The sequence below is a fragment of the Didymosphaeria variabile genome (genome assembly GCF_027946475.1).
Source record: "Didymosphaeria variabile strain IMI 356815 chromosome Unknown scaffold_2, whole genome shotgun sequence".
NCBI classification, from domain to species: Eukaryota; Fungi; Ascomycota; class Dothideomycetes; order Pleosporales; family Didymosphaeriaceae; genus Didymosphaeria; species Didymosphaeria variabile.
Window position 1 is genome coordinate 4,932,180 of NW_026611621.1, and position 12,551 is coordinate 4,944,730.

At 49.3% G+C, this 12,551-nt stretch overlaps 4 protein-coding genes across 4 annotated transcripts; 2 read left to right on the forward strand and 2 right to left on the reverse strand.

Annotated features, from left to right (window-relative positions):
- Nucleotides 1–737: 737 nt before the first annotated feature.
- Nucleotides 738–2,039, reverse strand: N0V89_003340 (uncharacterized protein; the record flags this gene model as incomplete). Its single annotated transcript, XM_056212142.1, has 2 exons — nt 738–1,832; nt 2,031–2,039. 2 exons carry the CDS (start codon nt 2,037–2,039, stop codon nt 738–740), a joined length of 1,104 nt encoding a protein of 367 aa, XP_056075615.1.
- A 676-nt stretch (nt 2,040–2,715) lies between these two features.
- Nucleotides 2,716–5,249, reverse strand: N0V89_003341 (uncharacterized protein; the record flags this gene model as incomplete). The annotated part of the gene is made up of 5 exons (XM_056212143.1): nt 2,716–3,232; nt 3,617–3,959; nt 4,008–4,396; nt 4,449–5,187; nt 5,246–5,249. 5 exons carry the CDS (start codon nt 5,247–5,249, stop codon nt 2,716–2,718), a joined length of 1,992 nt encoding a protein of 663 aa, XP_056075616.1.
- Nucleotides 5,250–9,617: 4,368 nt separating this feature from the next.
- N0V89_003342 (uncharacterized protein) lies at nt 9,618–10,646 on the forward strand (the record flags this gene model as incomplete). The annotated part of the gene is made up of 2 exons (XM_056212144.1): nt 9,618–9,623; nt 9,651–10,646. 2 exons carry the CDS (start codon nt 9,618–9,620, stop codon nt 10,644–10,646), a joined length of 1,002 nt encoding a protein of 333 aa, XP_056075617.1.
- Nucleotides 10,647–11,668: 1,022 nt separating this feature from the next.
- On the forward strand, nt 11,669–12,514 carry N0V89_003343 (uncharacterized protein; the record flags this gene model as incomplete). The annotated part of the gene is made up of 1 exon (XM_056212145.1): nt 11,669–12,514. One exon carries the CDS (start codon nt 11,669–11,671, stop codon nt 12,512–12,514), a length of 846 nt encoding a protein of 281 aa, XP_056075618.1.
- Between the last annotated feature and the right edge of the window lie 37 nt (nt 12,515–12,551).

Sequence of the window (12,551 nt, forward strand, 5' to 3'; positions counted from 1 at the left end):
CGCACAATCTTCTTCCGATGATCAGTACGCTACTGCATGCTCTGATGATACCGTCCTGTACGCTGGGACACAAACAGAGGCGTGCGATTTACCATCTTCCACTTGCGATACTGCTTTTGTTGTGCCTTCGCAAGATGGGGGCGAGACTGCAACTATGATAGCTTGCTGGTCCACCACTTTCGTCTTCGGTTCCGTTTCTCTGGTGAGGAACACTGCCGATGGTAAGTCTATGGGTGATATTGCAACGCTTGTGTGCATGCGACTGACTGGGTGCAGCACCTGTCACCGATAGCGCTTCATCCACAGGAAGCCTAACGGGTGCATCTGACTCTACTAGCCAGTCTCCGCTTACTTCAAGCGCTACACCGAAGTCAACTGGCGCTGCTGCATTGGGTGTCACGTATTCTAACACGGGGTTTGCTGGGTTGATTGCAGGTCTGCTCGCTCTGCTTTAGATGTAAATAATTGAGGTTCAAATGTGACCATCTCATCTTGTTATTTATGGAGTCCGCACCAGTAGCTTCAGTTTCTTCGGTTCGAGTAATCTAAGGGTGAGGGAAGTAAGGCTGAGAGAACTGGGTATCGAGTCTAAAGAGATGAGCGTTTGGGCGAGCTGTGAGGAGGTTGAGAGCCCATATATGGTGACGAATTCATACTGAGCTTGGATGAATGTTGCTCTCAATGTGACTGGACACTTTCATAGCATAGCATTGTCTTTCTAGTCTCGTTTTGCCAATCTAATCAAACGGACGTTCCAACACCGAGTGCACGTGTTGCCGACGCCTAGGTTGTGTGTCATCCTGAAAGTTGATGAAGTACGGCACGTCATCCATCCAGATATGTGGCAAAGGCTCCTTACCCCGGCACCTACTTAACTCTCCTGCATCCACCTTTGCATAACGCTCAAGCGGCTCGTCGAATTTATGATCGCTTGGACGATGGAAGCCATCCTTGAAGAACTCGTCTCGGAGACTGATGACCGCATTTCGCCGTATCTTCGCATCTTCCGGCCTTTGTTCCCGCCACATACTGAGCATTTTATCCCTTGCAAGATGCGGTGATGTCGAGTTCTCGGGAGACCATTGCTGGTAGAACAGCCATGGCCCTTCGTGTAGAATAGCCCAATTCGCCCATGAGTTACCCTCTTCTAGAATTCTGTTTTCCGGATTTGGTTGCCAGTCTTTCACAAACCAGTCAAAGTCGTCTGGGCCATGGTACATGCTCTCTTTGCTCGCGTATATACAACTTGTAACTTTGTCGTGCTTGGTTCTGAAGGCGGAATGAACAAGAAATATGGCTATCGCAAAATATGCCAGGTCTGCGGGAGTCTTCTGTTGCAAGTACTCGATTCTTCGTTCCGCGATGAGGTTTTCGCGGTGTTCCGTCACATTCTTCGCCATGGTGGTCACCGGGCTGGTGAGGAATTCCAGAATGTTCTTTCCAGATGTCTTTCGGAAAACAATCTCATCAGGGAGTGCGTATATGTCTTTGGATATGTTGGACAGATTCCTCCAGACTCGGATACCTCGCACCAATCCTTCTCTCAAGACATCTCCAATGTCGCTCTCTGCGGGGATGCAGCGTGTCCTACCAGTATAGTGTGAGGACAGAATATATCTGTCCAACATAACCGCTGCTAGATACTTAGGCACCAGTGACTTCAGCCAGGTAAAGTCGAGAGGTTGTTCAGGTGCCACTTGTAGCATGCGCTTCGCTTGCGGAAAGACGTTTGAAGCGACGGCTGGGGCGATGGCGTTGGTGTGAGAAGCAATCACCTCCGATATCTGACGGCTAACGAGTCGGAGCGAGAATAAATCAACGAGCGTAACATGCTGGAAGATGAGAACTTGCAGCTCAATTGGGCAAGGCAGGTTGTTCGACATATTGGTCAGAGAATTTCATGCGACGGTTGACGAAAGATTCCGTTTACTCGAAGTTGGTGCTGATAGAGAAGGTAGGGGACGAGGAGAAGTAGTTGATACAATAGGTGCCTAGAGCTCGCTAACCGCTTCGGGCGCTTATCCGATGACGTCAAGCATGTTCTCTCTTTCGGGACTTTGATCACGTGCTGTTAGGCAACGTTCTTGGGAAGAGCTTTGATGTCAATGGTTGGTGTTCTGTTGAGACGTGATGCCTAGCATCGCCGGGCGAAGAATCCTTCCTGCGCCTTTCATTATCCATCCGCTTAGGAACCTTGGGGCCAGGGCGGGAACGAAGTACCTAAACACTGAAGAATAATCCCATCCTATGCCACTACGGATCATGAGATCTCTGCATTCGAAACATTTTGTCCCAAGACATACCTAGGTGAGCCCAGAAGGAGTTTGGAGCTCCGCTATGCGTTATCAATGGATTCTTTAAACGACTAACTTTCGGCGTACTCTTAGGAAAGCGATCAACTATGCATGGAATCAGAATGAACACTGACTTGCGGATCTAGAGTTCAAGAGTCTCTTGGGGCCCAACTTGCTACGGGTATAGTTCTACTGGATGTTTCTCACAGCTGATTCCCACGACAATAGACCATCTCTGAAACGAAACACACAAGATCGACCCAGCATCCCATCAAACCAGCGCATTGAAACACAGAAGGCGCGCATGTATGAACCTATTGCACCCCAGCATATAAAACCCCACAGTCAACCCCCAACCTCCCCATCGCTAAACCCGCAATGCCCCGCCTCATCCCTCGACCCCTCCTTCGTAACCCCCACTTCAACGGCTGACACACAACACCACCCTCCTCCCCAGTCTTATTACTTTCACTGCTCGTATCCACATGACACGCTGCACTGATAACAGCGCTATTCGTCCCCCAATCGGCATCCCCTCAGCCGGATACCTCCCCACCGCCCCAACAACCAGCGCCGCAACAACCAGCACAAGCCCACACACAAGCGTGCCGATCAACGCATAAAGGCTATAACCCAGCTCGCTATCCTGCGTACGCGACGGCTTATCCGGATCCAAAGCATTGTAGCTAACCACCCTACTCACGAAGATAGTCTGCGAGATAAACCAGTGGAACAGCGCGCTTAGCGCCATCAGCGGAAGGCTGTAGACGTAGGGAAGTGACAGGAAGTAAGTTGAGCGCTGGCCTGGTTTAGCCGCGCTGACGCGGAGGGCAGCGCGCTTGGTGCTGTACTGGGCGTATTCGCGGTTGGCGAGCATTGTGGTGAAGAGGCCGTTGTAGGTGAAGTAGAAGAGGGAGGCTATGAGTTGGGGGTGTTGGCTAGGAGGGCGTAGGCGATGATGTTGTTTGTGTGGCGGAGGGAGGGGGCGTCGAGGAGGTAGTCTGGGGAGGGTATGGCATGTTAGTGATGGAGGCGCGGGCGGGCAATGGAGATTAGAAGCATGGGAGGGTAGGGCGAGCGTGAATTACACGACTATTTGTTTTTGTTGGGGGATGGGAACTTGGGGACGTACTGGGATTGAGCTTGCCGAATTTGTTCATGTAGCAGCGGTGTTTGAGTATGATGTAGTTTTCACAGTATTCTTGTGAGTGACCCTTTGCGATCCAAATGGCTACAGCAGTGCTGATGATGAATCTTGAACGGAGCGTTAGCGCACTCCTCTTCGTGGTATCTCATCATGGTTGTGGGGAAGGTTGTCTCACAGCATTATAGGAACACTCCAACGTTTTACGCTTGCGGCCCGGAACCAAGCCTCCGTTGAAGGCATGTGAAAGGTCCGGCCACGGCGACTGTCCAGTGGTGTCTTCCATGCCTTGACTATGTCGTGTCGCGTTTCCAGGCAAAGGTTCGTGGTGGTGGCATCCGGAGTCTCGATGAACGATTGGATACCGTCGCCGATGGTGGCAATAGTGTCCTCCTTGGTAAACTTCCACAGTATCACAAACATTGTTCCTATTTTCACAATGCCACATGCAATGACAATCCCGATGATTGTTAGGCTGAACTGTATGCCGCAGCGTCCAGGTACTTCTTGGCTTATGCAGTCTGCGAAAAGTTGAGTATTGGAAGTATAGCTGGAATTGTAGGACTCACACTCTAGAGGGAAGGCTGTTGGGGAGGGGTCAATATCACTATCCACCGGGATTGAGCCTCCGTCAGTAGGACGGGTCCATGAGTATACAGGCGTAGCTCGATTGATGTAGTGCTTATGTTCTTTCCGCCACGACTCAGCTGGTACACCAAAGGCGTAGCCTCTCATCATATAGGGCGCTTCGTAAATATCCCTACATTGGTCGGCCGTGAGATTCTTCCACACTGACTGATCTTGGTATTGGCCGTCGGAAATCATATTCCTGAGTTCCGGGAAGTCCTCAGCTTTTTGTGTCCAGGCCGTGTCGGTGCTAGTGAAGATTGAAGGATCTACAACGAGGTAGGCAATTTCATCATAAGTCGCTTGATCCTTGATGAGGACGGAGTTATAGCTGGCTCTATATGAGTATATCTGTAGTAGTAGAACGTCGGAGCCATTCTTACAAAAGATGCAGCGGCAGGCTGCTCAGGGCCAGCATAACCCATAGCACTATGCGCATCGGATTGATCGAGGGGAGATTCCTCACACTTGGCTTCCCGATATCGAGCCATCTCCTCTTTGCATGAGCAGCATCGATCTCGCTTCTTGTCGGTGCCACCAATCGTTGCATGCAATAATTGGACGCGGCTAGTAAAACAGTACTGAAAACGTTGATGAGAAATTGCAGTCCTTCGAAGATGCGCTCATAGACTCCACAGTCGCCACGATAGATGGTCGTGAAGCCAGATTCCGGGTGAGGAGCGGCTCCTGCGATGATTGCGAAGAGAACGTTGAGGAAGAGCACGAACGCGGTGCCATAGGTCCACAATTGGACACCACCACGCCAGCCTGGAAAACGGCGTTTAAACCAAGACTGTGTCCTGCTCCACCACCTAAAACGGCGTTTGAACCAGAACTTTAGCCTGCTCCACCAAGACCTTTTTGCTCGTGGAGATTCATCGACAGCCTCTTCGGCCGCTTCCACGTCGTTTGCGTTTTGAGGGAGTGGTTGATGTTCCACGTTCGAGTGTCCTGAGGTCTCGGCTACCGGCGGCGCACCAGAAACGTTCGCTGGAGGAGGTTCGTTAGGGATGCTTGCTTCGGCCGGCTCCATTTCGTCATCGTCTACATGCGCATTTCCAGGAAGCGCTTCAAGTTCGATATTGGAGTGCCCTAGGGATGTTTCCGCTGCCGCCTGCACACCTGAGATTGCGTTTTAGCAACAAGTTCCATTGCGGGCGAAAGCGTATTTTGGGCATACTCATGGCGTAAGGCGTCCAGGATTATTTACCTCTAGTCTTTTATCTGTCGTCTGCATCGTATGCGCAATGGCACTCTTAACAACATTTGCCCAAGCATTTGCCTTGTTCTGAACGGTGTGCGCAAACTCATTATCTTGGGGGCCGTTTTGTCGGGGAGGGTTACTCAAGGAGATTATCCCCCGCATTTGTACGACCACCCGCCTTCCGTCACAACAAGTGAGTGGTGGTCAGCATTTTCCTAGTCCGGCACGCATCCTTTTATGGATAAACGACCGTTATTGACAAGCCTCTCCGCCAAGGCAACCTGCAAGGCTTGATGCCATTTAGCTCTCTATCCGTGGATCGCAGGGATGGAACCATCGGTGAACAATACTGCCTCGACCTAACCAATGGCAGCTTGGTCTTGTTCGAGTGATGTCCAACTTTATTGACACGTGCGACCATCTTCGAAAGTGGTGGCTACTGTAAGCTTAGGCTTCACAAAGCTTCTTCATAGAAAGGTTATGAATCGAGGATATAAATGTAGAGGTTATAGTAGTATACAGTATGAATGTTTTACAGAAAAGGTTTAGTACCTGGGCATTAAGCTATAGGTATTGAAAAGATCGATTAAAGTAATATCTATGAAGTTGAGAACTAATAGGCTACACAAGCCGGCAAGCCGGAACCTCGCAAACCGCGTATGTCCGCTATCTATGGTACCTAATCCGTTGGACTGCATTTAGCTAACCGAAGTACAGACCTTTCTCATTTCTTGTCTCTTTTCTCATCTCATCGTGTACAGAACATAACAGAGAGCCGTTTACAGTTTATATAGTACTAACTAGCCACTTCTTTACTATTAGGTAGTTGCAATAGCAGCTTCACTCCAAACTTTCTTCTGAACTGATGCTGTGATGACTCTTTTGCTAAAACGTTTCGTGGCGCTGTACCTAGATGGCGGGTTCCCGCCCATGGTCTTCTTGCGGCACTTGGATCATGTGCTGTTAGCCCGCCCATGGTGCCGCATCATTAGCGCGCACGTATGGCTCATCGATATCTAGACCTTGCACATATATAACTATGCTGCTTTTTGATACATTTGCACCTTTCCGCGATCACATCCACCGTACAATTATGTCTCAATCAAGTTCCCCACTCCTCGGCTTGCCCCGCGAAATGCGGGATGAAATCTGTCGATATACGGTACAGGAGCCCGGTGGCTATGCGCACAACGCCTCGTCCGGAAGATTACGTACCTTCAGAGACGCACCTATCGATCTCTCTATGAGCTATACGTGCAAGCAAATCCATTCGGAAATGCGTGGCGTGGCCTTGAAAACCAATTCGATTACGTTCACGTCACAACTAGATCGATCATCAGATATGCAAGATTCATCGATTACGGCACGTTTCACTGGCCTATTGGCAAACCAATACATCGCACTTAAAACCATGTTATCTTGGGTCTCTGACTGCGTCACCGCTAGCCATCTAGATACTTTACTCGCCTTGCACCCGTACAACAGCAATGTCCGCAAGCTTCAACGGATGAACGAGGTCGACAGATTAGATCAATTGAGAAATCATGGCCTCGTCGCTGGATCAAGATCCCTAGAAAGTATCGCAACCGTTCGCGCGGTACGCGATCTGTTGGAGCTTGTTTCCGCAGACGAAAGATTTTACAGACTGACAGCCAAAGAGTATGACCGGATGTCTAGAGACGGTCAAATACCACCAGGTCACCTCGACTACTACCGAGAAATTTATCCCAATGCAAACGAATACGATGGTTCGGAACATGTTCCACGCTATGCGCCAAATTCCGAAAAACAGCTCCTTGCACGAGTTCTGGAACCTTGGTGGATTCTGGACAAAGTCGAGATTGACCACTTTGACAAGCTCCTTCCGGATCCTTGGGCAGATCAAGTATTTCCTAACACTGTGCAAAGATGGTATATTTCAGCTGCAGCTGGGGCCATTCAGTTTCTTAACCGACTTTCCGAGGACACTCGCGGATGTATTCGACACATCTCAATCATCGAGGACCATGATTGTAGGACAAATCATCCTTGTCACCCCCATGGTTTTATCCCGTTCTGCGTAGAGAATCCGCATCTACAGGTGGAATCCGAAATCGATGTGTGGAACGTCCTCTTTTGGCAAAGCAGCATGCACCACCGCCATGAGATCTTTCCAAGTACAGTTATCTGGAGAACAGGTCAATACCTACGAGAAGCACTACTTTTACCTCTGAATGGGATGCCAAAGGGACAATATACGCTGAAACTTCGGGGCAGAACGCCAGAGATGACGCAGCAGGTATGGAAAAAGATCAAAAGAGGAGCCGAGGTACTCGCAGCTGCCCAACAAGTTCACCAGTCGCATCCCGAACAACAAGAACACCCTCTCATTCGTCACCTTGCCAAGGATCTTCCTCAAATTGTTAAGGATGTCATAGATGGCGATACACCAGTGCTCTTCGACCACTGTCCCGGGTCTTCGTGGGACCTTGAGCAAGCTACGTTTGACCTGAAACACACTTTGCCATATGAAAATGAGTGGCGCAATGTAGTCGATTTCTCGGACTTTGAGCGGCAGACTGAGGAATGGGAAGCATTGGAGAATGAATACATGAGAAACGTTGATTGAGTGCGTGTTGGGGAGCTGGCGACTGCACTTTCTATTTTTTTCTTGCAGCTGCATATTATATCTTTCTTTCACAGCGGATTTGCTCCCTCTTCTGGCTGAATTGTTTGGTTCGGCCTCAATGGCTTTCTGCACACAGCTGAGATCTCCATATTAGCAGTCTACACACCTAAAAACCGCTTCCGACCCGAATAGGGCTGCCAATCTACTCATCTCGCCGCTTCCTGAGGTCAAAAGTCACCAAATCGAATACTCGGCATCCACTTCGAAGCAACCGAGGCAGTCTATGGAAGATGGGCAGCAGCTCCAGATTTATCAATGCATACCTAGTCGAAATTATTGTCTCCATGGGATTGCAAACACTTTGGATCTTTGCCCATCGCCGAAGGATAAAGATAGTTTGTTCGTTGGGAAAACTTTTGTGCTAATAGCTAGTATGGCTTATGGCAAGTGGGCAAGACATTAATCGAATGATGTGACTGAGGTAATGTGTCTCTGAGGTGACGCATGATGCGTACTTCCGGACGCTGAAGCTAGCCTTCCATGCAATTTTTCCTCACTTGCCGGAAGCTGCGGCAGGATCCGTTGTAAAGAATTAGGCTCCCTGCTATCGATTGAACGCATGGCAGATCATAGGAACCGCAAATAACCAACGATGTCAAAATGACTCACAGAAACGGTGCCAGTCCGAGACGTAACACCACATGCGTGATTAGTCATGCTTGATTTAGGAGTCATAAGAATTTTGGGGCCCGCAGGGCGCTACCGTAGAGATGAGGGACCCAACGTTGAGAGACACCTTGTGCATGCCTCTTTCGGCACTCGAATGACGCGCTGTAGCCAACGTGCGTGAAAAAAAAAGTGATATGACTCGTTGTTTTGTTAAATAGTGATTCTTTGGATGGAACCATGGTTTATGCACCTGGGCATGCCTGAACATGAGTGACCAGACTCATGATTCCATGAGCTCCTCTCGAGTTTCGTCCTGTGAAAATACCTCAAATCGTGAACCCAATAACCGCTGGGCTTTTATAATGTGCCGAACTATGGTACATCCATCGTAAAAGTATCCCCTGCTAAGCAGCTCCTTCGCGATACATGGTATCATCCTAGGCATCACTACTCAACGAACCAACAAATCATCATAATTTCCCACGAGTGTTACCTAACAGAAAGTGGGCATAGTGCCAAAAGAGAACCAAGTACTTATATCGGGTTCGCAGCCCTGCGTGATCCTTGAGTCAGCATTCAACTTGACGCACACCGACCTCCCACGAGACCGACACCATGTCGCAATATCAGTCGCCTTTGTTTCGCCTACCCCGGGAGCTCAGAGACGAGATATACAAGTATTCATTATTAGAAACTGGTGGTTATCTCTATGATCCAGCGTCTGGACGATTGCGTACGGCTCAAGGAACTCCAATCAATGTTGCTTTATGCTTGACGTGCAAGCAGGCAGCAGAGGAGACGCATGACCTAACTCTCCAAAGGAATACCATCAGCTTTACCTCGTTCGCAGACGCTTCTCTTGATGCACGGACCTTCGACCGCCTCCAGGACCGTTGTTTAGCTGCTATCCGGAGTATGTTGGCTTGGGCTGCGCATTGTGTCACTTCCGACCATCTTGACATCCTGCACTCGAAGTATCCTCACAACTCCGGCGTGCGCACTCTTCGTGCCGCCACCATAGCGAGGCGAATATATCATTTGGAATCCTTGGGGATACCAGACCTTTTCATCATGCCAGTGCATGTGCATTCCAGAGCTATACAGTCTCTACTTGAGCTCATTCAGAAAGAACCCGAGTTTCATGTGTCAACAGCCAAAGAGTACGACGCGACACTAAGGGACGGAGAAGTACCTCCGACAATAGCATGCAGTCACGAAGGGAGAAGGCCTGGAAAATACGATGAAAGCCGTCACTTTCCAGCCTATAGTACAGATTCCCAGCAGCGTATCATCGAAATTCTTCCGCGACCTTGGGATATTCTTGGGTCTGTTGCTTTAGACGAGATGGCCAAGCTTATGCCTGAGTCACAGCGGATCAAGGACTTTTACGCGGCTGTCGATGAAGATGTCGAATCGCCAAAACGATATTGCTATTCTGGGACAGCATGTGCAATTCAGTTGCTCAAGGAACTTCGTTCAGAGCACCGGTTAAACCTCCGAAAGATCGTGATTGACGAACGATACCTTAGCGTATGCGCCATGGAGTCGCATGCAAATGGACTCATTCCTTATTGCAACGAGAATCCGAAGCTCTGCATAGAAGTCAAGGTGGACGTGTGGCATGTGCTCCTACAGAAAACTTGGTATGACGGGCGTCTATTTGCATACTCGGTGATCGTAGGAGTAGCGAGGTGGCTCAGCGAGGCATCCTCACTCTTGGCCCAGGGCATGCCACAAGGTCAATATACCCTATTGTTGGGAGGAGCAGAACCAGAGCTCTTGGAACCACTATGGAACGCGATCAAGAGAGCTGCCGCGATATATGAAGGGACTCAAAATATTGAGGAAGTGCATTTGGACCTATTTAGCAGGTTTCCTACGGACTTCCACGTGTTAGTGAGACAGAGTTTCGATGGAGGGCTCCCACTGCGATTTGATGCGCCTTTGGGCGAACCCTGGGATCCGACGCAAGTGATGCACGAGCTGGAGCATTTAATTCCTGACGCGATTGACTGGCATAATATGATCGACCTCTCGGCCCTGGAGCGGCACGCGCACATCTTAGATGCCATCCGGAAGGAATACTACACTGTTAGCTAGCGATCCGTGAAGAATTTCGATCTATCGGCTCAAAAACATTGCTGTATAATTCCTCTTTTTTATTGCCCTTCGGTTATGCTGCGCAAGTAATAGCTTAGTTTAGACCTAATGTTATAGGTCTGGTTATGGTCGGTCTCCGAGTCATCACGATTTGATCTCGTCTTCAAATCGTTGAGTGAAGAGTTAAAATGTGCTGTTTGTCTTGAGGTTGGACACCGCCACCATGTCCGTGCCTTGGGCTATGTGGCATGCATAATGATAATCAAATCACGTGGAAGCTGCCCACCTGCGCATTCAAGATAAACACTTGCTGTAGTGTTGCTTGGCTTTCCCGACCCTCGTGACACGCAGACCACAGAGCTGGTAGTCCATTCCCGTAGGAGTAATTGCCACCTGGTCCAACATCACCACGGTAAATCTATTTCCAGGGACTTCTAACTCCTTTCTAGGGGTTTTCTGTCTATAATTTCGGAGTCACTTATAACCAAAGTGCCAAGTCCAACCCCTCACGCGCACGTTCGCTTGTGTAAAGGCACGGCGGGCAGGAAGGTGGGGGGCATTGGAAAAGCAACAATCGGTATATCCTAATGTGAAATATAGGGAAGACGAATCCTTGGGGTGCCAAGGGTTCGGATGGTGGGACCAAATATGGGCTGTCACATGACCATAGTAGTCTCGTGAACGGCCCTGGGTATTTCCGATGGATTTTCGCCAGGACTGGAGTGATACGATGTCGTGATACCTAGCCGCGTAGATATGTAGGTACTTTTTTTTTTGTTAAACTAGCTAGTAGGGGATTTCGTACGGAGGAGCATTTCAGAAGTCTTTTTCCATACAGAGAAACGATAATCGACTAATGACAAGGTGGATAACAAATGGCGAGGTGGATCGCCCAAGAATAGAGCAGTGGTGCCGAGGATCTACGTGACATGGTCCAAGCGTTTTTAGTGTGGGACATCCGATCCAAGGCGCCAAATTCCCCCGTCACTTCCCCACGTCACTCTTCTTCATTCAGAGCAACAATGGCCGACCCGCCTTCTCCTCCACCTGGGCCTGCACAATATGAAGCGGAAATCCCTCTCAATGCTATCGACCTCTTTCCCCGCAAAGTCGGACCGAGAATCTTCCATTTGCCGGACAGAGGTGCAATTTTGAAAGTTGGGACAAATGTAAAGATGGCTGAAGCTGAGGCTATGCGGTTCGTGTCCAGCCGTTCTTCCATCCCCGTACCTGAAGTATACGAAGCGTACGAGAAAAACGGATTGGGGTACATCTACATGTGCAAAGTTGAAGGACTGGAGTTGGCGGAGACGTGGTCGTCGTTGTCGGACGACAAGAAGGCATACGTTGCAGATCAGCTTCGAGGATACGTGAGAGAGCTTCTTGATATGCGCGGGGACTCGTATGGCGCGCTTTGGAATCAACCTAGCGAAGACATCTTCTTCTCACACCTATGTCTGACATCACATGACGACAAGCAGTACGGCCCCTTCAATTCAAGGATCGAATATAATCAAGGGCTAGTCGAGGCTCTTACCAACTCTCGTCCCGGAGGTCAACTTGGGGAATCAGAGAATAGCCTCATCGCCAAGATCACAGCTTTGACTGAAGATGTCAAGATTTTCTCTCATGGCGACCTCCACCTCAGCAACATTCTAGTTGATGGCAACTGCAAGATTACGGCCATCGTTGATTGGGGCTCAGCTGGCTTCAGTATACCAGGTCGAGAATATCTAGAGGCCAATCTACGAGCTCGACGACCTGACTGGATCAAATTACTCGACGATGTATTCCCTGAAGATGCAAAGGCGGAGTATCATATACTGAAAGAGCTAGATCGAGCACTCATATTATATAGTGGGTTTTAAGTTGAATAGCTCACTCGAACCCATTCAGTCCTTGACA